The 23744-nt window shown below is 48.2% G+C and overlaps 1 protein-coding gene across 5 annotated transcripts in view; it reads left to right on the plus strand.

Moving 5' to 3' along the window:
- Positions 1-23744, plus strand: part of TRAM1 (translocation associated membrane protein 1) — a 118282-nt gene that overhangs the window by 80316 nt on the left and 14222 nt on the right. For 4 of the 5 annotated variants that reach the window (XM_033933416.1, XM_033933411.1, XM_033933413.1 and 1 more), the window contains 2 exons: positions 11160-11303; positions 12171-12328. In XM_033933416.1, the coding sequence (XP_033789307.1) occupies positions 11160-11303; positions 12171-12328 (302 nt within the window). Of the gene's footprint in view, positions 1-11159; positions 11304-12170; positions 12329-12435; positions 12471-23744 lie in introns of all 5 variants that reach the window. The other variant, XM_033933412.1, reaches the window with a different exon arrangement.

A 23744-nucleotide genomic window follows, 5' to 3' on the forward strand; every position in this document is an offset into this window, starting at 1 on the left:
TTCTCCGATCTGTTCATGATCTCCTTCTTAATCATTCCTAGCATTCTATTCGCCCTTTTCAGTGCTGCTGCGCATTGCGCAGATGGCTTCATTGACTTGTAGACCAGTACTCCCAGGTCTCTTTCCAGGAGTCTCTCCAAGTACCGCCACAGACATCTTGTATTCGTATGTAGGATTTTTGATACCGACATGCATTCTTTCTATGTTTTCTGATATTTTTTGGGTAGTGTTCATTTGGTTGTTGGCTATTGTTATGAGGAGAAGAATGTCATCCCGTTGCTCTACCTTAGAGAAAAGAACATTAAATATCGCTGGTGACACCCCTTTGCTTTGTTTTATTTGGATGGTAAATTGTGCACAGTTCAATCGCAGGAAGATGCTGAAAATGTTTTTTCCTGCTTAACAGTTTACGCAGGGGGCTTCCTCAATAAAGGCTACGCAGGCCTGCTCTCCTTCTCTAGCCCCACATCCTCCTAGACCTCGCTGGCAGTGGGTGGCCCAAATGGGAGGTCACCTTACAAGACACTCACCTAGTGCCCCTCTACATCCTGGATCATCTACCTGAAGTAGTGAGCTGGCTTTGTAGGGCTGGTGTTACTTATTAGAGTGACTGTTGGACATGGGGTTATGTTCTTGCTGTCACTCCCAAGGTAACCTGGGGCTGGGTTCTCAATTTGAAGCCTTGGAGTTTCTTTTTGTGTTATTTTTTTTTCTTTATATTTTCCTTTAGATGTTAGACAGGTCACTGACTTTTTTCATAAGTGTGTGCTAGGCTGAAGAGCTTTCTGTTTGATGGTTACAAATAGTGTGGGTGGAGGGTACTTCCTCTCCGTTACAAGGAGAACCCATTTGTTTCAGATTCTCCCTGTGTAAAGGGTTATGGGGGACTGGGGGGGAGGGGTGGTTGGTAGGGGGGAATGGTTTTTGGAAGGGGGTGGTTGGGATAGCTTAGTGAGAGTTAGATGGAGTGGTCTGCGGTAAGGAGGTAGAACAAAGTGGCCCATGGGCAGGCAATTTTAGCCTCAGGTGGGTGGGATGGGTGACTTATGATTTTTGACTCTAAATGGTCGGGGTCTTAATGCGGCAACTAGGCGTCACCTTTTGTTTAGAGAATTTACTTACTTGAAGGCCAATATCATCTTTATTCAGGGAACACATGTCTTGCCCCGACCTGAATATTTGTTGAGGCACTCCCGGTTTCCGGGGATTTATTTGGCATCCAATAAGGGGGGGCAAGAAAACTCGAGCATTTTGATTGCTGGGACTTTGCAAGTGGAGTGCAAGCGGGTGATACATGATGCAGAGAGTAGGTATCATATTGGTGATACAGATTGAGGGGAACTGGTTTATATTTGTTAATGTATATGCTCCAAATGAAGGTCAGGGAACCTTCTATCAACATCTGGAGGATCGTCTCCAGGGCTGTGGGAATTGGACTTTGGTAGTAGGTGGGGATTTCAATCTGACTCCTGATCCAGTGTTGGACAATTCTACCACCAAGGTACAATATGCTCAATCAGATCGGGAATGCCTTGACTCCTTTTTGTGTCACTCAGGATCTGTGTGACTTGTGGTGGCATGCCCATCCCACTGAGAGGGATTATGCCTAATTTTCCCTTGTATATGCCTCTTCTTCCAGGATTGATTTGTGGCTGGGAGAGGAACTTTTGTTGTCTAGTATGCAGGCTTGTCAGATAGTGAGCAGTGTCTATTCTGATCATTCTCCTGTGTTATTGGTTGTGCAAGGGACAGTTGAACCTTGACCTAGGCTTCCCTGACAGTTTAATGATGCCTTGCTTTTGGAGTCCTCTCACCTGGAAGTTCTAGCTAAAGACATTACTGAGTATTTGGAGCTTAATGATGATGATGAATATCGGCTCTGACTGGCCCAAAGAAAAGTGGGCTGGTCAGGGTCAGTGCTGTGGAGGAGTCAGCACCTATGCGAGCTCCAGCGATATTCAACCTGCATAAGATAAGCAGATAAATTTAGAACAGCTAAATTCGCCTATTTATCTTATGTGGGCCCTGGCTGAATTTTGGGGGCCCTCTGGGCCTACCTATATACCTGGTGGTTCAGCAGGGGGTTTTAGGGGGCAGGAGCCTATGCAAAATGGCTGCAGCAACCTTTCGCAACAGGTTGTGGGAGTGACTTGAGGATGGTTATTGACGCTTACACCATAGCAGCAGTAAAATTGAGAAGATTATATAATTCTGGTCTCCTGAAGATGCAAAGAGCAAAACAAGACTAGGGTATTTGAAATGGATTGAACAAGGAGAAGGCACATTGATCACTACAGGACATTCACCATTTGGCACAACATTGCACAAATGATTCTACAAGGGTTGTTGATAAAATTATAGAAGACCCACATAGCACCAAGGTCCATCATCAAAAGCTAAGTACAAACCTATTTGCTTTGTTTATTAATGACAATGAATAAGACTGGACTGATGCAATAGTTGAAACCTATGATTCCCACTGATAGTAAAATCACTTTTAGGATTCTGAGCAACTCTTTACATATATTTAGAACATTTAAATTATTTGAGTAGTAAGATAAATTACCTTTGCATTATACATGATAACCAATAAATTTATTGGCATTAAATCTGATATGATTTACTGTCAGACTATTTCTTACCCTGTATACCAATTTATCCACTACTTCCCTTCCTTCTCCATGTACAGCATGTTATCCCAGGACAAGCAGGCATGATATTCTCACATGTGGGTGACATCATCTACGGAGCCCCGATGCGGAAGCATTTTCAAGTAAACTTGATTGAAGATTTAAGTTTGCTCTGCTGCTCCACGCATGCGTGCCTTCCTGCTCCACTAGGGGGTGCATCCCCTCGTGGTCTCCAGTTCAAAATTTTCCGCTGAGCCTAGAAGTCGTGTTTTTTCAGGCTCTGCCCCAACTGCCTTCTAGCACCGCGATTTTTCTTGTTTTTTCATCGTTTAAGTCGCTGTGCGCGAAATTTTTTCTTCTTCAACTTGATTCCTGCTTCGTTTGACCGACCCGGAGGCTTCCGGGTCCCCGTGGCCGCGTGGCTACTCGAGCCGCGGCCACCTTCGATTCTATGTCCCGGCCTTTGACCGGCTTTAAAAAGTGCACCCGGTGCGAGCGGCTTCTTTCTATCACAGACCCGCATCGCCGGTGCATCCTCTGCCTGGGGGCCGCTCATCCAACTGATCCGGGTAAGTCCCCTCTTCCCTCTTCAGGTTCTGTACCAGCGAAGAAACCAACCTCGGGGACACCGGCAACGCATGGCGGAAGCCCCATGCTTACAGCCCCGACGAAGCCCTCCAAGCCTTCGGGCCGTGCCTCCACCACACGGGAATACTCTGATACGAGGTCGCCCCCGGTGGAGTGCACCGAGGCAGGGGACATGCCTTCGATGCTGTCCGTGCCCGTCTTCCAGGACTTACTCCGAGCAATGATCTCGTCGGAGCTGTCCGCTGCAATGGCCCATCTACAACCGGCCTCTGCCTCGACCTCGACCCCGCATGTGCCAGACCAGCCTGAGCCTCGCGTCGAGCCACCTCGGGGAAAAGTGCGCAAACTTCGCCGCATCTCATCCTCCTCCAACTCCTCGCCGAGGCACCCGAGGCGCTCTCCCTCCACAGACCGCCACAGGGCAAAACGTCGGGCTAAACCAACAGAAACCTCGAACCGCCGTACCTCTAAGAAGGCCCGGGGTTCCCCCACTCTACGAGGCCGTTCACCTACACCTCGTACGGGACCGCTGAAGGTGGCAGAGTTATCACTCTCCAACCCACGCATCCTCCGAACTCCCCCTCGGACCGGGGCTCCGATCCGAGGTTTCGGGCTTTCACCAAGGGAGTCCGGGTCAAGGTCACCGATTCGACATTGATCGGTACCCCGAACCCCAGTATCGTCTCCGAGGGGCTCCTCGAGACGTCGGAGATCCACGACCCCGGAACACTTTCACAGTACTTCCCCGGTCTCGGAGCTTGGATCGGAGCAGGAACCTCACTACTCGAGAGGAGCCTCCCCTTCCTTCTCCACCCGATGGAGGTCTCGTTCACCGACCCCCCACGGGGCCTCGGGAACATCCCGACCATCCTTCTCACGCTTTGTCCAGGACATGGGCCACGCTTTGAATTTAGACCTCCAGTCCGACTCCAGATACTCTAAAGAGTACCTAGCGGAACTGGATATGCCATCACTACCCAGAGAGTCCCTTCGCTTACTGCCTAACCCGATACTCCAACAGGCTCTCTTCAGGAACCTGGAGACCCCCTATATGGTCACAGCCGTGCCCTCCAAAATGGAGGCCAAGTACCGTACAGTACCCTTTCCGGGATTTGAACAACCACAGCTCTCCCACCAGTCGCTGTTAGTAGAATCCTCCTTAAAAAAGGCTCACCCCTCCCGGGTCTCAGCGGCGGTCCCCCCAGGCCGAGAAGGTCGAACCCTAGACAAGTTCGGCAGGAGACTATATCAAAATGCGATGATGGCCTCTAGGGTGCAAAGCTACACTTTCACCTTCACATCCTACCTCAAACACCTCATTGGACTACTGAGAGCCTTTGAGACTGACCTACCGGCCTCCCGCCAAGGAGCCTTTAACCTACTTTTGGAATCCCTCTCCAACCTACGCCTCCATTTATTCCACGCAGCCTACGATGGCTTTGAACTCTCCTCCAGAGAGGCAGATTTTGCTATCGCCATGCGCCGACTAGCTTGGCTATGCCTAGTCGACATGGACCCCAACTTACAGGACCGGTTGGCTAACCTCCCCTGCGTGGGAAAAGAACTGTTCGATGACACTATCGAGGCGGCTACAAAACGCCTCTCCGAACACGAACGCTCGTTTGCCTCCCTCGTCCGACAAAAGCCCAAACCGCCCGCGTCCAGGCCATATAGGGCCCCTCCGCGCCGCTACCCACAAAAATCCACCCCTGCCTTCTCGCGGCCTCCACCCAGGCGTCCACAAGCCCACCACCGGGCCATGCCCAAGTCCCAACCACCCGCGACTGCCAAACCATCCCCGTCCTTTTGACGGGATACGCGGAAGGGGGCGGGCCCCCTCCACCATAGTCCCAGGCCTCCTTCCCATCGGGGGTCGCCTCAAAGCCTTTTACCCTCGCTGGGAACAAGTCACGTCGGACGCATGGGTCCTTGGCGTGATCTCATCAGGATACTCTCTCAACTTTCGGGCCATTCCTCCAGACAACCCCCCAAGGAATTGCCCACCCAACCGGACACAGCTACCCCTGCTCCTATCCGAGGCTCGAGACCTGCTTCGCCTCAGGGCAGTGGAGGAGGTTCCCCCCGACCAACGGGGGAAGGGCTTCTACTCCCGTTACTTCCTGGTACCGAAAAAAACGGGAGACCTACGCCCAATACTAGACTTGAGACACCTCAACAAATTCCTAATACGTGAAAAATTTCGGATGCTTTCCCTACCGACCCTCTACCCCCTGATCGACGAGGGCGACTGGCTCTGCTCCCTCGATCTGAAGGAGGCGTACACACATGTCCCAGTACACCCCGCTCACCGCAAGTTCTTGTGTTTTCAGGTGGGGGACTGGCACCTACAATACCGAGTCCTCCCCTTCGGCCTAGCATCATCACCTCGGGTCATCACCAAGTGCCTCGTGGTGGTCGCAGCAACCTTACGTTCCCAGGGCCTCCAGGTATTCCCCTACCTGGACGACTGGCTGATCAAAGCCCCGTCCAGGGAAGGGGTTATCTCAGCTACCCAACAGACTATTACATACCTACAAAGTCTGGGGTTCGAAATAAACTTCCCAAAATCCCAACTACGCCCCTTGCAGTCCCTACAGTTCATCGGGGCCACACTGGATACGGTTCGCCTCCGTTCCTTCCTCCCCCCTCCGCGCCTAGAGGCGTTAGTGAGTCTGAGTCGAAGGATCTCTCTGCTGACCTCGGTATCAGCTCGACAGATGATGACTCTCCTAGGGCACATGGCCTCCACCGTCCATGTCACACCCTTCGCCCGCCTCCATCTGAGAATCCCTCAATGGACCCTGGCCTCTCAATGGCGTCAAGACCGGGACCCGATAGACCGTCCCGTGACAGTGACTCCTTCCTCAAGAGATCGCTCTGCTGGTGGGCCGACTCTTCAAATCTTTCCAAAGGTTTACTCTTCCTCGCCCCTCATCACAGCAAGGTACTCACCACGGACTCGTCAGAGTACGCTTGGGGAGCCCATCTGGACGGCCTACGCACGCAGGGAATGTGGTCAGCGGAAGACCGCCGCTGTCACATCAACGTGCTAGAGCTCCGGGCCATCTATCTCGCAGCTGTAGCCTTTCAACATCTGCTCCACGACCGAGTTGTCCTCATCCGAACCGACAACCAGGCTGCAATGTACTATGTAAACAAACAAGGAGAAACAGGGTCTTGGTCCCTCTGTCGGGAAGCCCTGCGCCTCTGGAAATGGGCAATCTCCAACAACACCTTCCTTCGAGCGGTGTACATACAAGGAGAACAAAACTGCCTGGCGGACAGACTCAGCCGCCTCCTCCAGCCACACGAGTGGTCACTGCACTCTCAAACCCTACGACAGGTGTTCAAACAGTGGGGGACACCTCAAATAGATCTGTTTGCATCCCCCCACAATCACAAACTGCCTCTCTTCTGCTCCCGGATGTACTCCCCGGACCGGCTCGAGGCCGACGCCTTCCTCCTAGACTGGGAGGGAAGGTTCCTGTACGCGTTTCCGCCGTTTCCTCTGATCCTGCGGACGCTTGTCCACCTGAAAACAGTACAAGCCACCCTGATCCTGATTGCTCCTCGCTGGCCACGCCAGCCTTGGTTTTCCCTTCTACTTCAACTCAGTGTCAGAGATCCACTACCTCTGCCTCTGTTTCCCTCTCTACTGTCACAAGGTCAGGGTTCGCTGTTACATCCCAATCTTCAATCTCTTCATCTGAATGCTTGGTTTCTTTCCCCCTGACTGCTCTCCCCGTGTCTCAATCAGTCAAGGAGATATTGGAGGCCTCTAGAAAGACCTCGACGAGAACCTGCTACTCCCAAAAGTGGACCAGATTCTCAACCTGGTGCTCCGCCCACAGCCAGGACCTGGTGTCGGTCCCCGTCCCTCTGGTCCTTGACTATTTACTTCAACTATCTCATTCCGGCCTAAAGACCAACTCCATTCGAGTACACCTCAGTGTGATTGCGGCCTTTCATCAGCCCCTGGAAGGGAAAGCCCTCTCGCTCCATCCCTTAGTCTCTCGCTTCATGAAGGGTCTTCTGAATGTCCACCCTCCTCTCAAACCCCCTCCGGTGGTTTGGGACCTTAACGTGGTTCTGGCTCAACTAATGAAACCTCCATTTGAGCCCCTAGACAAATGCCATCCAAAATTCCTCACTTGGAAGGTCCGAGCGATGGCAGCCTCCGTAGCGTTCCTCAGGTCCACACCTATTGAGGAAATCTGCAAGGCTGCCACGTGGTCTTCGGTTCATACTTTCACCTCCCACTACTGTCTGGACTCACTGTCCAGGAGCGATGGCCGGTTCGGCCAATCGGTTTTGCGAAATCTATTTGCTTAAATTGCCAACTTCCCTCCATCCCTTTTCAGTTAGCTTGGAGGTCACCCACATGTGAGAATATCATGCCTGCTTGTCCTGGGATAAAGCACAGTTACTTACCGTAACAGGTGTTATCCAGGGACAGCAGGCATATATTCTCACAACCCGCCCACCTCCCCGAGGTTGGCTTCTTTGCTAGTTACGTGAACTGGAGACCACGAGGGGATGCACCCCCTAGTGGAGCAGGAAGGCACGCATGCGTGGAGCAGCAGAGCAAACTTAAATCTTCAATCAAGTTTGCTTGAAAATGCTTCCGCATCGGGGCTCCGTAGATGACGTCACCCACATGTGAGAATATATGCCTGCTGTCCCTGGATAACACCTGTTACGGTAAGTAACTGTGCTTTCCCTTCTCAGCTCTCTCCCCTTCCATCCATGTGCTGCACATCTCCTTTTCCTTCTCTTGCAGCATGTTCCCCTCTCGTCCCTTCCATGCATCCTTGGTGCATTTTCTCCCCTCTTCCTCTCGTGAGTTTGGCATCTGTTTTACTACTTGGGATCTAGCTAGGTACTTGGGACCTGGGTTGGCCACTGTTGGAAACAGGATACTGGGCTTGATGGATCTTTGGTATGTCCCAGTGTGACAATACTTATGTTCTTATCTTACTTTCTTTCTTGCCTCAGGCCCCACATTTGCAGGGTTTGCTGGTTCTAATGGCATCCTCTGTCACAACTTCTTGTTGCTACATGGGATGCCATTAGAACCAGCAAACGCTGGTTGGTAATCATTACCATAAGAGCCATAAGGCTTTCTCAGTTTCCATTTCAGAACCTCTGCTATTATACCTAAGATAAAGAAAAGTTGTGTTTCAGGTACTGGGGTTTCCCTTTCTCTTTCCACTTAGGAGGGTTCCATAGCTCCTGTTTGTTACCCTTAGCAGGTTGAATCTGAGTTACTTATGAGGAAAGGACTTCAGAAAACCCGTTGGCAATCATTACCATAAGAACCGACCAAGAAGTTGTGTAAGGAAATTTTGCTGCCGCTTAAAGTTCATTGGCTCTCGCGAGCAGGTGCAAGCCATCTCCAGCACTCCACTGGGTAGAGCAGTAGACCGTGGCAGGATGTGCTTCTACCTGTCTCTTGCATGTTGAATATACAGCACTGCATGTGTCTGGTAGTGCTATAGAAATTAGTAGTAGTCTTATCTTGGATATTGAGGTTTGCTGTATGCATAGTCTGTGGAGGAATGATGTACTGTGCAGCTGCATTCATTCACATCTTAGACGTGGTTCTTAGGGTGTTGTTATACACTACTGTGGAAAGACCCTGGAGGTGCGTCATAGGCCAGCAGGAGGCTGTTCTGTCCTGCACCTAAGCTGGAAGCAGCTAATTCCTCCTTTGCCATTTCCAACAAAATGGTGCATTCTCCTCTTCTCTCTGATCTGATGAGGGCTATTCACTGCTCCTCCAGCCAGATCCAAGCAATACAGTGAGATGGCAGTTCTACCTGGAAAGGATAGATATCATAGTTGCTTTCTGTCCCCTCCTCCCATGGGGTCTGGAGATGATGGGAGCATGAGGAAGAGAGCTGCCAGTTTTAACTGCTGCTTGTTTTGTCAACCACTTTGCTGAATTTTAGAGCTGTAGACAAGTGATTTGTATGAATTTTCTGTTTGAATATTGTACATTTGGTGCAAGATTTGAAAATGAATATAGATTAAAAAAAAAAAAGAAAGAGCTGTAGACTTCCCTCTCTGCTGCTTTATGCCTGCCTTGCCTTGAGCAGTCTAGAAACGATGAGAACACTGCCACTATACTGCAACCAGTAATAATGGAAGAAGATCTGCTTGGGAAGCCTTGTGATCCAGAAAGAGAGGGAAAAATGGGTCCTCTAGGCTAGGGTTACAAAGCATCTGTGAAAACACAGACATGCTCTCTTTTGAGGACTGTCTGGGTGCCTAGACGGTTTTTTAAAAAAGGGGGTTATCTGTCCAGGTTTAGCCAGCTCTCCCGACTCCCCCACCTACCTCCTCTAGACACTGTAATTTAATCTTCGAAGAGCTGGCAGCAGTAACAAGATGAGCTTGCTGTCGCCGTGCTGCCCTGGAAGCTGCCTTTCTGCTGCAACTTCCTGTTCCCACGTAGGCAAGACTTGCAGAGAGGCAGCAGACTGGCAGTAGCAGACTTACCTCGGTGCTGCTACCTGTTGCAGCATCTGGGACCAAGGAGAGAGTAGGTGGGGGAGTTGAGAGCTGGAGAGGTTGTGAGGTGAAGCTGTGTCAGAGGAGAGAGGGAAGGGGAGGGGGCTGGAGAAGCATCATGAAGGGGGAGGGCTGGAGAAGCAGCATGAAGGGAGGGCATGCTAGAAAAAAAGAGCATGGAATAGGGTAGTGCTGGATGGGTGTGGAGGTTGGAAGGAGAGAGAGGGGCACCCATGGGTGGGGAGGGAGTTGGTAGAAAGAAGCACCTACAGGAGAGGAGGGTTGGATGGAGAGAGAGAGAAAAAACACCTGTGGGAGAGGAGAGTTGGAGAAAGGAAGAGAGAAACACTAAAAGGTACTAAGGATGGGAAGGGGATAAAGGAAATGGGTGGCGTGTGGGTGGGATCATGTTTCCTTTTTTTTTTTTTTTGTCTTCACAAATATGGTAACACTGCACAAGGCTAGGGTTAGGTAAGGGAAAGAAGTAGTCTGGATGCTGGAGATGTGGGGGAGTGAGTCATGAGGTCTGCTGTTGGGCAGGAAAGAGTGGCCAAGACCAGGATGCTGCTGGGCTGGGAGGAAGGAAACAGGAAAGGGGATGGATTCTGTATAAGGATAGTGTATGAAGAAGCCATTTAGGAGGTATTAGAGAAAGTGGGGATGAATATGGTGAAGATCTGGTGGTCATTTGTGAAGTGTTTGCAAATGTGAGCATCAGGATGTTTACCAATGCTGGTGCTGCAATGAGCACACATTTTTATTCACATACTAGAAACATAGAAACATGGCGGCAGATAAAGGCCAAATAGCCCATCTAGTCTGCCCATCCACAGTAACCATTATTTCTTTCTTTTTCTGAGAGATCCCATGTGCCTATCCCAGGCCCTCTTGAATTGACACAGTCTCTGATTCCACCACCTCTTCCGGGAGTCTGTTCCACGCATCAGATTACTCCGGAACCTATCACCTCTTAGCTTCATCCTATGCCCTCTCATTACAGAGCTGCCTTTCAAATGAAAGAGACTCGACTCATGCACATTATTTATATTATGTAGGTTTTTAAATGGCTCTATCATATCTCCCCTCTCCCGCCTTTCCTCCAAAGGAAAATCAAATAGGAGTTTCACCAGCAGCTTTTGTTGGCCAAGTTTGTTTATTTAAAAATTTATATACTGCATACAACTATGCGGTTTCCATACCACATACATTATGTGACTTTATAAATTGTCTAATTTGTGGTAAAAGTTTTTAAGTGGTTTATACCAAAAATACATTATAATTAATATAGAGAAATGGAATTCCATTAAAAGAAAAGACACATTCTCATCTAGAATCATGCATCAATAATACAATTATAATACTCTGAATAAGATGTTGAGTATTTCTTAATGAAGTTGTAATTATGAATTTGACTTTTTTTTTGTTAAGGTTCTCATTGTGGGCTATCCTGTTCGTCTTGGGAAGACTTCTCACTTTGATTCTCTCTGTTCTTACGGTTGGCTTTGGCCTTGCTAGAGCAGATAATCAAGCTCTGGATTTCAGCACTGGAAACTTCAACGTGTTGCCCATAAGGTACTGTAGACAGAGTTGAACTTCTAATGTATTTTTCCATAACAGTTGTCAAGACCCAGTTACTCCATTATGTCTTGGTGAAGGGGATTTCCTATTTATATCTATTTTTGCCCACTGACTGTTTAAGGACCCACAAATTTCTATTGTTTTATTGTTGTTATAGTGGTTCCTTTCTTAATACATCAAAGCCTTGTATTTAGGGAATATACTTTTTTACAGAAATCTATCCTGTTAATTTGTTCTCCCCATAATACTTCCCTCAAGAGGAACCACTGTATAAATATGTAGATTAAATAAACTGCAGTTACTATGAAGTCAGAATGTATATGCATGCAATGTTGATTTTTTTCTGAGTGTTGGGGATACTTGTTTCTGATAACAGTTTTGAGAAAAGATGCCCTCCTGTAATATAGTAGGATCAGGATTTCAGAAAAAGTAGCCATTGACTCTCTAAAGATTTCTCTGTACTCAGTAGGTTTTACTACAAAATCATTGTCTTGTTTAAAGCTTAGAATTAGTATCAAACCACAGCATTTCATGTGGCATATCTCTACAGGAGAAACATGAGGCAGCCTGCAATTTATGCAAGCCTGTGGTGCCAGCAGGTCTCTGCTTTCTGCCACTAATTATAATGCTGTGCCATTGAGTCAGAACAAAGTTTCTGTTTTTACATTTGTTAATGCTTTATTTTAGGGGAATTTTGAGTATTTCTAAAGTATGTCCATAGTACACCATATCCATAGAATGCAAGATTTTCTACCAGAAAAGCTCAATACGGCAGGCACACTCCAAAAGATCTGCTTTTGCCTTTCTTGGGGAAGACATTTGGTTCTGCAATTCTGTGATCACTGATATATCTGTTTGCAGAATCAGTGTGCTGGCATCTATCTGTGTAACCCAGGCTTTCATGATGTGGAAGTTCATTAATTTCCAGTTGAGAAGATGGAGGGAGCATTCCTCTCCTTCCCAGCACCCGAAGAAGAAAGTGGTTACAACTAAAAGTAAAATCTCTAAAAAGGAAAAAGGTGTGTATAAACTCATGCAAATCAAGGAGAGAAACTAGAGGCCTAGTCTGTGTTATTCATGTGTTGTGTTACATTACATCTCCATCATGCTACTTATTTACTTCCAGGTTGCTGATAAGTGGCTTGTTGCAGACACTCACAGGTACTCTCTAAAATCTGAATGCTGACCGTGGTAAACAGTCTAACATGATATTGAGACAATCATTTTCATAAGGAATTCTTATGACAGGCAATTACAAAGACCCCTGAGGCAGGCCAAGAGTGAAACACTGGCAATGTTGGGTCTTCCACTGAATAAAGAAATCATTCGTCCCAGTTCTGTTGGTGTGTACATTTCTTTGTGGGTGTTATATCATAAGAACAGTCATAATGGTTCAGACCAATGGTCATTCTAGTCCAGTAACCAGTTTCCAACAGTGGCCAATCCAGTTGAAACGTGTCTGGCAGAATCCCAAATACTAGCAAGATTCCATGTTACTAATACAAGGGCAACAGTGGCTTCCCCCTTGTCCATCTCAATACCAGACTATGGACTTTTCCACTGAGAACTTATTCAAAGGGCCTGACAGAAGCTGACCACTTCTATAACATAGGAACATCTTTTCCTAGGGATGTAAGTGCAAGCAGAGTAAGATTCCTAATTGTATATATCAGCTGTGACCCCCCAGTTCAAGAAAGCACAATTTTAATGCTAATTTTGTACCTGTGGCAATGGGTGGTGAAGTGAATAGCTCACTACCTCCACTTCAGGTGCATTCTCCAGGATTGTACACTATATTCTAAATGAGATCTCACCAGAGTCTTATAAAGGGACATTATCATCTCCTCTTTCCTACTGGCCATTCCTCTCCCCGTGCACCCAAACATTATTCCAGCTTTAGCTGTCACCTTTCCTACCTGTTTGAACCACCTTAACATTGTTCTATTAAAAAAAAAAAAAAAAAAGGAAACAGAACCAAAAATTGTATCCACATTATCTAAAAATACCGTTCTCTGTGATAAAGCCAGCAACAAACCAGCAATACTTTATTTCTAAAGAGAGAACCTCATAAAATACTTTTTAGCATCTATTTATCTATATGAATGCAAAAATTGGAAGGAGAAAGCCTCAAAAGGGCTTCCGGTATAAAAATACTTAAGGAGCCTTGATCCACTCTCTCATAATCCAACATCAAAAAAACCTTCCAACAGTCTATATTTTAACAATTCTACTTGAATGCAACTTTGTACTTAACTGGCATTAAATATATTTTTCTTTTAAATTTCTCACATTCACCCTTGACCAATAGTGGCCAGCGTTTTGGGTCAATTCATCAGGGCCAATAGGGCATTATTCTTTTAGTTCCTTCTAAGTAGCCCCAAAGGGCTTCTAACATGTAAGATTATGTCACATGATCACGCCCAAGTCCCGCTCCTTTGTCTTGCACATAAACCCCCACTAAACTGTACCATTCCCTTGGGGTTTTGCAGCCCAAAAGCATGACCCTGCATTTTTTAGCATTAAATCTTAGCTGCCAAATTCTGGACTATTCTTCAAGCTTTGCTAGGTCCTCCTTCATGTTATCCACACCATTGGAGATTATTGCAGATTTTGGTACAACCTCAAAGAGGTAAACCTTACCAGACAGCCCTTCAGCAATATCACTTTTAAAAATGTTAAAAAGAACCAAACCCTGCAGCATTCCACTGGTAACATCCCTTTCTCAGAGTGAGATCTATTTACCATTACCCTTGTCACCTTCCAATTGACCACTTCCCAACCCAGTGAGTCACTTTAGGGCCTATATCAGGGGTACTCAGTTTATTAGTCATCTGTGCAGAACCATAAGTTCTTCATCCTCTAAACCAGGGGTGTCAAATAAGAACATAAGAATAGCCTTACTGGGTCAGACCAATGGTACCATCAAGCCCAGTAGCCCGTTCTTACTGTGGCCAGATCACTAATACCTGGCCAAAACCCAAGGAGTAGCAACATACCAATACAGGGCAAGCAGTGGCTTCCCCCATGTCTTTCTCAATAACAATGGACTTTTCCTCCAGGAACTTGTCCAAATCTTTCTTAAAACCAGCTATGCTATCTGCTCTTACCACATCCTCTGGCAACGAGTTCCAGAGCTTAACTATTCTCTGAGTGAAAAAATATTTCCTCCTATTGGTTTTAAAAGTATTTCCCTGAAACTTCATTGAGTGTCCCCTAGTCTTTGTAATTGTTGATGGAGTGAAAAATCAATCCATTTGTACCCATTCTACTCCACTCAGGATTTTGTAGACTTCAATCATATCTCCGCTCAAGGGCCGCAATCCAGTCGGGTTTTCAGATTTTCCACAATGAATATGCATGAGATCTATTTGTATGCACTGCTTTCATTGTATGCTAATAGATCTCATGCATATTCATTGGGGAAATCCTGAAAACCTGACTGGATTGCAGCCCTCTAGGACCGATATTTGATACCCCTGCCCTAAACTGTACCGTTCCTTTGGGATTTTGCAGCCCAAATGCATGACCTTGCATGTCTTAGCATTAAATTAGCTGCCAAATTTCAGACCATTCTTCAAGCTTCTCTAGGTCTTTCTTCATATTATTCACAAAATCAAAAAAGATTTTAAAAAAACCCCACTGAAAAATAAAAAATGATAAAAATGTGGAGTGAAATAACTATTGCCAAAGATCATAAATAATTCATTAATCAATACTGAAAAGAGTGGTAAGACTGAGCTTTCATTCAAAATATAAAACTCATTTGTGGTGAGACCTCAGAAATTCATCCCCTAACTCACTATAGTGCAGCCTAAGCTGATCCATTCAGGGGATTAATTTATCAATCACCGGTCAATCACTACTCACCAACCTTAATGCAAAATCTTATCGTGTTAAAACAATAAATATCATAAATATTCTGTAAATATTATAAATATCAAATATTAGCTTCAAACAACAATGAAACTTCACAATCGTGATCTTAACGGGACCCGTTTCGCTCGTGGCTTCGTCAGGAGATCAAGGAAAATGACTATAACTGAACATGTTCTAATCACATCAAGCTTTCTGCCAATTGGTCACTGGATGTTAAATGTGGTTGGAACATGTTCAGTTATAGTCATTTTCCTTGATCTCCTGATGAAGCCACGGGCAAAACAGGTCCCGTTGAGATCACGATTGTGAAGTTTCATTGTTGTTTGAAGCTAAGTTCCACATAATGTTTATAGAATATTTGATATTTATAATATTTATTGTTTTAGCACAATAAGATTTTGTATTAAGGTTGGTGAGTGGTGATTGATAAATTAATCCCCCGAATGGATCAGCTTAGGCTGCCCTATAGTGAGTTGGGGAATGAATTTCCATGCACAAGAAAGAATAAGGATTGCCTAATAGAAGCAGCCCTGCATATCCTTATACAAGTATTCCAAAAGTATTTCCACATTTCTTCATCAACATTAATTTGTAGGTTGTGTCCAGGCATTAATAAGATATTTGAGAACAGCCTTATATGTATGTTCTAATAATTTTATATCAGTTTGGATGTTTCATGATGTAAGGCATATATTTCTGTACTTAAAGTAATAATCAAAGGTGGGTCACTACAGAGAAATGAATCTCTAAAATATATTTTGAGAGTGTGTCTGACTTGTAGCCATTTGTAGCATTGCATAAAAGATATTCCATATTTGGCTCTTACCATAGAAATAATGTCTCCCTTTGTACAAACCCCCTTCTTAGATCATGATGTAAAAGTGAGAGATTTACCAGGAATTTTGATTTTATGGTTATTCTAGAGCAGTGGTCTCAAACTCAAACCTTTTGCAGGGTCACATTTTGGATTTGTAGGTACTTGGTGGGCCTCAGAAAAAATAGTTAGTCTTATTAAAGAAATGACAATTTTGCATGACGTAAAATTCTTTATAGTTTATAAATCTTTCCTTTTGGCTAATTCTTAATAATAATATTGTAATTTATAGCTAAAGAGACATATGATCAAGAAACTGTTTTATTTTACTTTTGTAATTATGATAAACATACCGAGGCCCTCAAAATAGTACCTGGCGGGCTGCATGTGGCCTCCGGACCACGAGTTTGAGACCACTGTTCTAGAGAGACCAATAAGAAGTGCCTTCTGTTTTAATGGGAAGAATAGAGTCCATCATATTTAGAGCCTTCAATGAAGCAGCAGGAATGAGGTTGCCATACAGGGTAGTAGGAAGTACAGTATTAACAATGTGGTGAATATCAAATGGGAAAAAACAATGATGGCTCCTCTTCCAGCCAGCTAGGAGATTCATACGATGATAAAGATTGGATCCACATCATGCCTTGTCTTAATATAAAGGCCCAATGGTAATGGTAGATATAATGGTTGATTATTTGGTAAATATAATTTTTCATATATATAAATGTGAAGTTGCAATGCGAAGTTGTTTTCTTTTCCAGAAAAACTCCTTAAGTGCTTTATTAATCTCCTTGTCGGTACCCTTTGGAATGAATATCAGAATCTCACTAAGGATATATAATATAGAGGGAACAATAGCCATCTTTATAGTCTCAAGTCTTTCCCACCATGTAAATCATTTAGGCTTCCACTAGACTAGAGCACAAATCTTTGATTTATATACAATATACTTTTGATTAGCTTGAATCATGGATTGCAAGTTGGGGTAAAGTTTAAGTACAAGATATTTTAGCCCATTAGTTTGCCATTGGAACGGAAAGTTTTGGAAAAGACCTTTAGTACAGTGTACATTAAATGGTAATAGTTTAGATTTTGTCCAGTTGATTTTATATTCAGAAAATTTGCCAAATTGGTTGATCAGATCCAACAGATAAGGTATAGTTACATCTAGCTTGGTAAGATATAGAAGGATATTATCAGCGTATGCTGAGAGCTTGTATGATTTATCCTTTATAGTTATTCCAGAAAGGCTAGCATGATTTTTAATGGCTACTAAAAGGGGTTCAAGAGAGAAATCAAAAAGAAGAAGGTACAAGGGACAGCCTTGTCTAGTACTTCTGTATAATTTGAATGACAGCAATAACATTATTTATCCCAGGACAAGCAGGCAGCATATTCTCACATGTGGGTGACGTCATCTACGGAGCCCCAGCGCGGGTGACGTCATCTACGGAGCCCCAGCGCGGACAGCTTTTCAAGCAAACTTGATTGAAGTTTCAAGTTTGCTACACTGCACCACGCATGTGCATGCCTTCTTGCCCACTAGAGGGCGCATCCCACCTCGTGGTCCTCAGTTCAGTTTTTTCCGCGGAGCCAGAAGCCCTGTGGAAATTGTGCTCTGTTTTTCCAGCCTTCTGACACCGCGTCTGGGCTGTTTAGCTCGGTCGCTGTGCTTTATTTATTGTTTTTTTCGATTTAGTTCGTCGTTTTTGTCAAAAAAAAAAAATTCCTCCGTTCGGCTCCGGGAGCCGCGGCCGCAGGACTTCGTTCATTCCCGGCCACTTTCTTTTCATGTCCCGTCCCTCGACGGGCTTTAAAAAATGCACCCGGTGTGAGCGGTTACTTTCCATCACAGACCCCCACCGGTGGTGCTTGCTCTGCCTGGGACCCGAGCACCCGACTAGTTCCTGCGATCGGTGTGCCACTCTCCAGGCTCGAGCGCTTCGTCGACGCCGCACCAGAATGGCGGAGCTTTTTCAAGTTGACTCCGCGCCCGGAAAGGCCTCGACGTCGGCCTCGGCTTCGGCCCCGGCCTTGACCTCGGCGCCTTTGGCGTCGCCGCGTGCCTCGACTTCGAAGCCGACGGCCCCGGCCAAACCTACCTCGACTTCGAAGCCGACGGCCCCGGCCAAACCTGCCTCGGGTAAGTCCTCTTTTCCATCCCCGACTCCAGGGTCGTCGAAGAAGCCATCCTCGAGTTCCTCTGCGGCGGGTGGGTCGGCCTCGGCCCCGCCTAGGACTCCGGCCACTAATGCCCCGAGGGAATACTCGAGACCGAGGTCGCCCTCCAGGGAGCATCCCCCGGCCTCGGACCTGCCTACCATGGTTGGGATCCCGGCGTTCCAGGACCTGCTCCGAGCATTGATTTCCTTGGAGATGTCTGGCGCCCTCGAGCAACTGCAGCGGGCTGCGACCTCGACTGCTATGGCCTCGGGGGCTCCGACCTCGGCGACCTCGGTCTCGACGACCTCGGCCTCGACCTTGCCCTCGACCTCGGGGGCCCCGCCTGAGAGCAGCGTTCAGCCCCGGGACAAGGTACGCCGAGTGAGACGGATTTCCTCCTCCTCCTCCTCGAGGTCCTCCCGGGGTTCCTCGCCCTCGGGCCGGCCTCGGGCGAGGCGTCGCCCGAGGAAGCCGAAGCGTTCGTGAGGCTCTCCTCGATGACGTGGTCGCTCCTCGCCGCTCGGGGGCGAGGCCTTGCGGGTTTCGGAGCTTCGTCTCGATAACCCGAGGCTTCTCCGTTCCCCTGCGAGAGGGGGTTCTCGCGACTCCTCGCCGAGGATAAGGGGACGTACCTCGGTCCCTCGGACGCCTGGGACGTCTCCCAGGGGTTCTTCGAGGCGAAGACGTTCCCCGACCCCCTCGAGACCATTAGATCTGGCCTCATGGGGTTCAGGGTCCGGTAGGGAGCTCTGTTACTCTCACGAGCCCTCCCCCTTTTGTTCGGCGGAGAGGTCGAGAACTCCCTCCCCGCCGGCCAGGCAGTCCTCCTTCTCTAGCTTTGTGCAGGACATGGCGCGTGCCTTGGGCTTGGATCTCATGGCTGGGTCGCAATATACGAAGGAGTTCCTCGAGGAGCAGGACCTTCCGGCTCCCCCTAGGGAATCCCCTCGGCTGCCCCTGAACAAGGTCCTTCATCAAACCTTACTTAGAAACCTGACTTCGCCTCTTACAGTCGCAGCGGTGCCGTCTAAGATGGAGTCCAAGTACAGGACGATACCACCTAAGGGGTTTGAAAAGGCTCAACTCTCCCACCAGTCTCTACTGGTTGAGTCTGCGCTCAAGAAGACTCAACCCTCCCGGGTTTCTGCGGCGGTTCCGCCCAGCAGGGAGGGTCGGACCCTTGACAAGTTTGGTCGTCGCCTCTATGCCAACTCCTTCATGGCAACCAGGGCGTTAAATTATGCCTTTACCTTTTCCTCCTATCTACGGGGCATGGTAAAGGATCTGCCCCAATATCGTGAGGCCTTGCCGGACTCCCGCAAGGAAGGGTTCGACAGGTTTGTGTCCAACCTGTCTCAATTGCGGTTGTACCTTTTCCATGCGGTGTACGATACGTTTGAGCTGGTATCGAGGGTGTCGGCCTTTGCGGTAGCCATGCGCCGGTTGGCGTGGCTACGCACCCTGGATATGGACCCAAACCTGCAGGAACGCCTTGCTGACTTGCCTTGCGTGGGGTCCGAATTGTTTGATGAATCCCTGGAGGCGGCGACCAAACGGCTCTCGGAACAGGAGCGCTCGTTAGCTTCCTTGGTCCGTCCGAAACCTCGAGTCACGCCGCAGAAGCCTTTCCGGCCTCCCCCGAGGAGGTACCCTCAAAAGTCGACCCCGGCTTTTTCAAGGCCACCGCCTCGGCGCCCCCCTAGACAGGGCAGAGGGGGACAAACCAAGACTCCACCGCAGGGTCCTGCCAAACCTGCGCCGTCCTTTTGACGGGATAGGCGGATGGGGCGGCCCCCCTCCGCCATCGCGCCAGACCCCCTTCCCATAGGGGGTCGACTCCGGTCCTTTTACGCGGCCTGGACCGAGATAACATCCGACGCTTGGGTGCTCCGGACCGTCTCCGAGGGCTACTCTCTCAACTTTTGCTCTGCGCCGCCGGAACATTCACCGGGGGCTTGCCCATACAACCGGCCCCAGCTCCCCGTCCTCATTGCCGAGGCCAGGGCCTTGTTGAGGCTGCGGGCGGTGGAACCTGTTCCCTCCGACCAGCGGGGGCGGGGGTTTTACTCCCGTTACTTTTTGGTCCCAAAGAAGACCGGGGACTGGCGCCCCATTCTAGACCTCAGGAAGCTCAACAAGTTCCTGGTCCGGGAGAAGTTCCGGATGTTGTCACTTCCGGTATTATATCCTCTCTTGGAGGCAGGGGACTGGATGTGCTCCCTGGATCTCAAGGAAGCGTACACCCATGTTCCGGTGCATCCCGCTTTCCGCAAATTCTTACGGTTCCAGGTGGGCGAGCTGCACCTGCAGTACAGAGTCCTCCCCTTCGGCCTGGCCTCGTCCCCTCGAGTCTTCACGAAGTGTATGGTGGTAGTTGCTGCAGCACTCAGGTCTCGGGGGTTTCAGGTTTTCCCTTACCTGGACGATTGGCTGATCAAAGCCTCGACCAGGGAAGGGGTTATCTCAGCGACCCTACAGTCTATCGCCTTCCTGCAACGACTGGGGTTCGAAGTGAACTTTCCCAAGTCCCAGTTATGCCCGACCCAGTCACTTCAGTTTATAGGCGCAGTGCTGGACACTGTTCGCCTCCGTTCATTTCTTCCTCCTCCACGTTTGGAGGCTTTGGTTCAGTTGGGTCGGCTGATCCTTCAGCAGCCGATGGTGTCGGCCCAGCGCATGATGATGCTTCTGGGCCACATGGCTTCGACGGTCCACGTCACGCCGTTCGCCAGGCTGCACATGAGAATTCCTCAGTGGACTCTGGCCTCTCAGTGGCGCCAGGAGTGCGATCCGGTCTCGTCCCGCATAACGGTGACTCCTTCTTTGAGACGCTCGCTCCGTTGGTGGACCGACTCTTTGAATCTTTCCGGGGGTTTGCTCTTTCTCGTCCCTCCGCCTCGCAAGGTTCTGACCACGGACTCCTCGGAGTACGCGTGGGGGGCCCATCTCGATGGTCTGCGGACCCAAGGCCTGTGGTCGGTGGAGGACCGACGCTGTCACATCAATGTGTTGGAGCTTCGCGCCATCTTTCTGGCGGCTCGTGCTTTCTGCCACCTGCTCCGCGACCAGGTAGTCCTCGTGCGAACGGACAACCAGGTGGCCATGTATTATGTGAACAAGCAGGGTGGGACAGGCTCTTGGCCCCTTTGCCGGGAAGCTCTGCGCCTTTGGGAATGGGCGATCTCCCAGAACATCTTCCTACAGGCGGTCTATATCCAGGGAGAACAGAACTGCTTGGCAGACAAACTCAGTCGGCTTCTCCAGCCGCACGAGTGGTCACTCAACTCCAGAGTCCTACGCGAGGTCTTCTACCGCTGGGGGACTCCTCAGGTGGATCTGTTTGCCTCCCCGGAGACTCGCAAACTACCCCTCTATTGTTCTCGGATGTACTCCCTGGACCGTCTGGAAGCGGATGCCTTTCTTCTCGACTGGGGAGGGAGGTTCCTTTACGCGTTTCCTCCTTTCCCCCTGATCTTGAGGACGTTGGTCCGTCTCAAATCATCCAGAGCCACTATGATTCTCATTGCGCCTCGGTGGCCTCGTCAACACTGGTTCTCCCTGCTTCTTCAACTCAGTGTCAGGGAACCTCTGCTTCTACCTGTGTTTCCCTCTCTGCTATCTCAGAGTCGGGGTTCGCTGTTGCATCCCAATCTTCAGTCCTTACACCTGACCGCTTGGTTCCTTCCCCTTGACTTCGGTCCAGGTTTCTCAGTCAGTGAGGGAAGTTTTGGAAGCCTCGCACAAGGTCTCGACCAGGCTTTGTTATTCCCAGAAGTGGACCAGGTTTTCCTCCTGGTGTTCCTCGCGTCATCTGGATCCTGATTCGGTCCCGGTGTCTTCGGTACTGGACTATTTGTTACATTTGTCTAATTCCGGCCTGAAGACGACATCTGTCCGGGTACATCTCAGTGCCATTTCAGCTTTCCATCGGCACTTGGATGGACGTTCTCTTTCGCTTCATCCTCTGGTGACGCGGTTCATGAAGGGTCTAATCAATGTTTGTCCCCCTCTGAAGCCTCCTCCTGTCGTTTGGGATTTGAATGTTGTCTTAGCTCAACTGATGAAACCTCCCTTTGAGCCTATTGACAAGTCTCTCCTGAAATTCCTTACTTGGAAGGTGGTATTTCTGATTGCTCTCACATCTGCTCGAAGGATTAGTGAGTTGCAAGCTTTGGTTGCGGATCCACCTTTCACTGTGTAACATCATGACAAGGTGGTTCTCCGCACCCATCCCAAATTTTTACCTAAAGTTGTGTCGGATTTCCACCTCAATCAGTCCATTGTCCTTCCTGTGTTCTTTCCTAAGCCCCACTCCCATCCTGGCGAGACGGCGCTTCACACGCTTGACTGTAAGAGGGCGTTGGCATTTTATCTCCAACGTACCAGGTCTCATCGGAAGGTTCCTCAATTGTTTTTGTCATTTGATCCTAATCGTTTAGGACACCCTGTTTCTAAGCGCACCTTGTCCAACTGGTTGGCTGCTTGTATTTCTTTTTGCTACGCTCAGGCTGGTCTCCCGCTCCCGGGTCGAGTCACGGGGCATAAGGTCCGGGCGATGGCAGCTTCGGTTGCTTTCCTCCGATCCACTCCTATGGAGGACATATGTAAAGCTGCCACTTGGTCTTCGGTTCATACGTTCACCTCCCACTACTGTCTGGACACTTTGTCCAGAAGCGACGGCTGGTTTGGCCAGTCGGTGTTACGTATTCTGTTTTCCTAAATTGCCATCCTCCCACCTGCCCTTTTTTGGTTGGCTTGGAGGTCACCCACATGTGAGAATATGCTGCCTGCTTGTCCTGGGATAAAGCACAGTTACTTACCGTAACAGGTGTTATCCAGGGACAGCAGGCAGATATTCTCACAACCCGCCCGCCTCCCCGAGGATGGCTTCTTTGCTAGTGATGGAACTGAGGACCACGAGGTGGGATGCGCCCTCTAGTGGGCAAGAAGGCATGCACATGCGTGGTGCAGTGTAGCAAACTTGAAACTTCAATCAAGTTTGCTTGAAAAGCTGTCCGCGCTGGGGCTCCGTAGATGACGTCACCCGCGCTGGGGCTCCGTAGATGACGTCACCCACATGTGAGAATATCTGCCTGCTGTCCCTGGATAACACCTGTTATGGTAAGTAACTGTGCTTTATATACAGGCACTAGGATGAGAGTACAATGATTTAATCACATTACAAAAAAATGGAGCAAAGCCTAAAAGTTCCAATACTCTGAACATATATGTCTACTCAATCTTATTGAAAGCCGCCTCAGCATCAAGAGATACTGAGAAGGCAAGTTCTTCAAGATGTTCAGAGAATTGCATAAGTTGTAAGTATAATCAAACATTATTAAAAGAGTATCTATTAGAAATGCAACCAGGTTGGTCAGTATGTATCAATTTAGACATGTATTTAGAAAGTCTGTTCGCTATGATTTTAGCATGGATTTTCTCATCAGTATTTATTTATTTTAAAAAACCTAAACGGATTACATATCATTGCATACATAATTCAATAAAACAAATAAAATCAAACAAACATTAACATATAATCATCAGAAAATCACGTGAAGTGCCCATCAAAAGAACAACCG

This window comes from Geotrypetes seraphini, chromosome 2 (genome assembly GCF_902459505.1).
Source record: "Geotrypetes seraphini chromosome 2, aGeoSer1.1, whole genome shotgun sequence".
In the NCBI taxonomy this organism is placed as follows: Eukaryota; Metazoa; Chordata; class Amphibia; order Gymnophiona; family Dermophiidae; genus Geotrypetes; species Geotrypetes seraphini.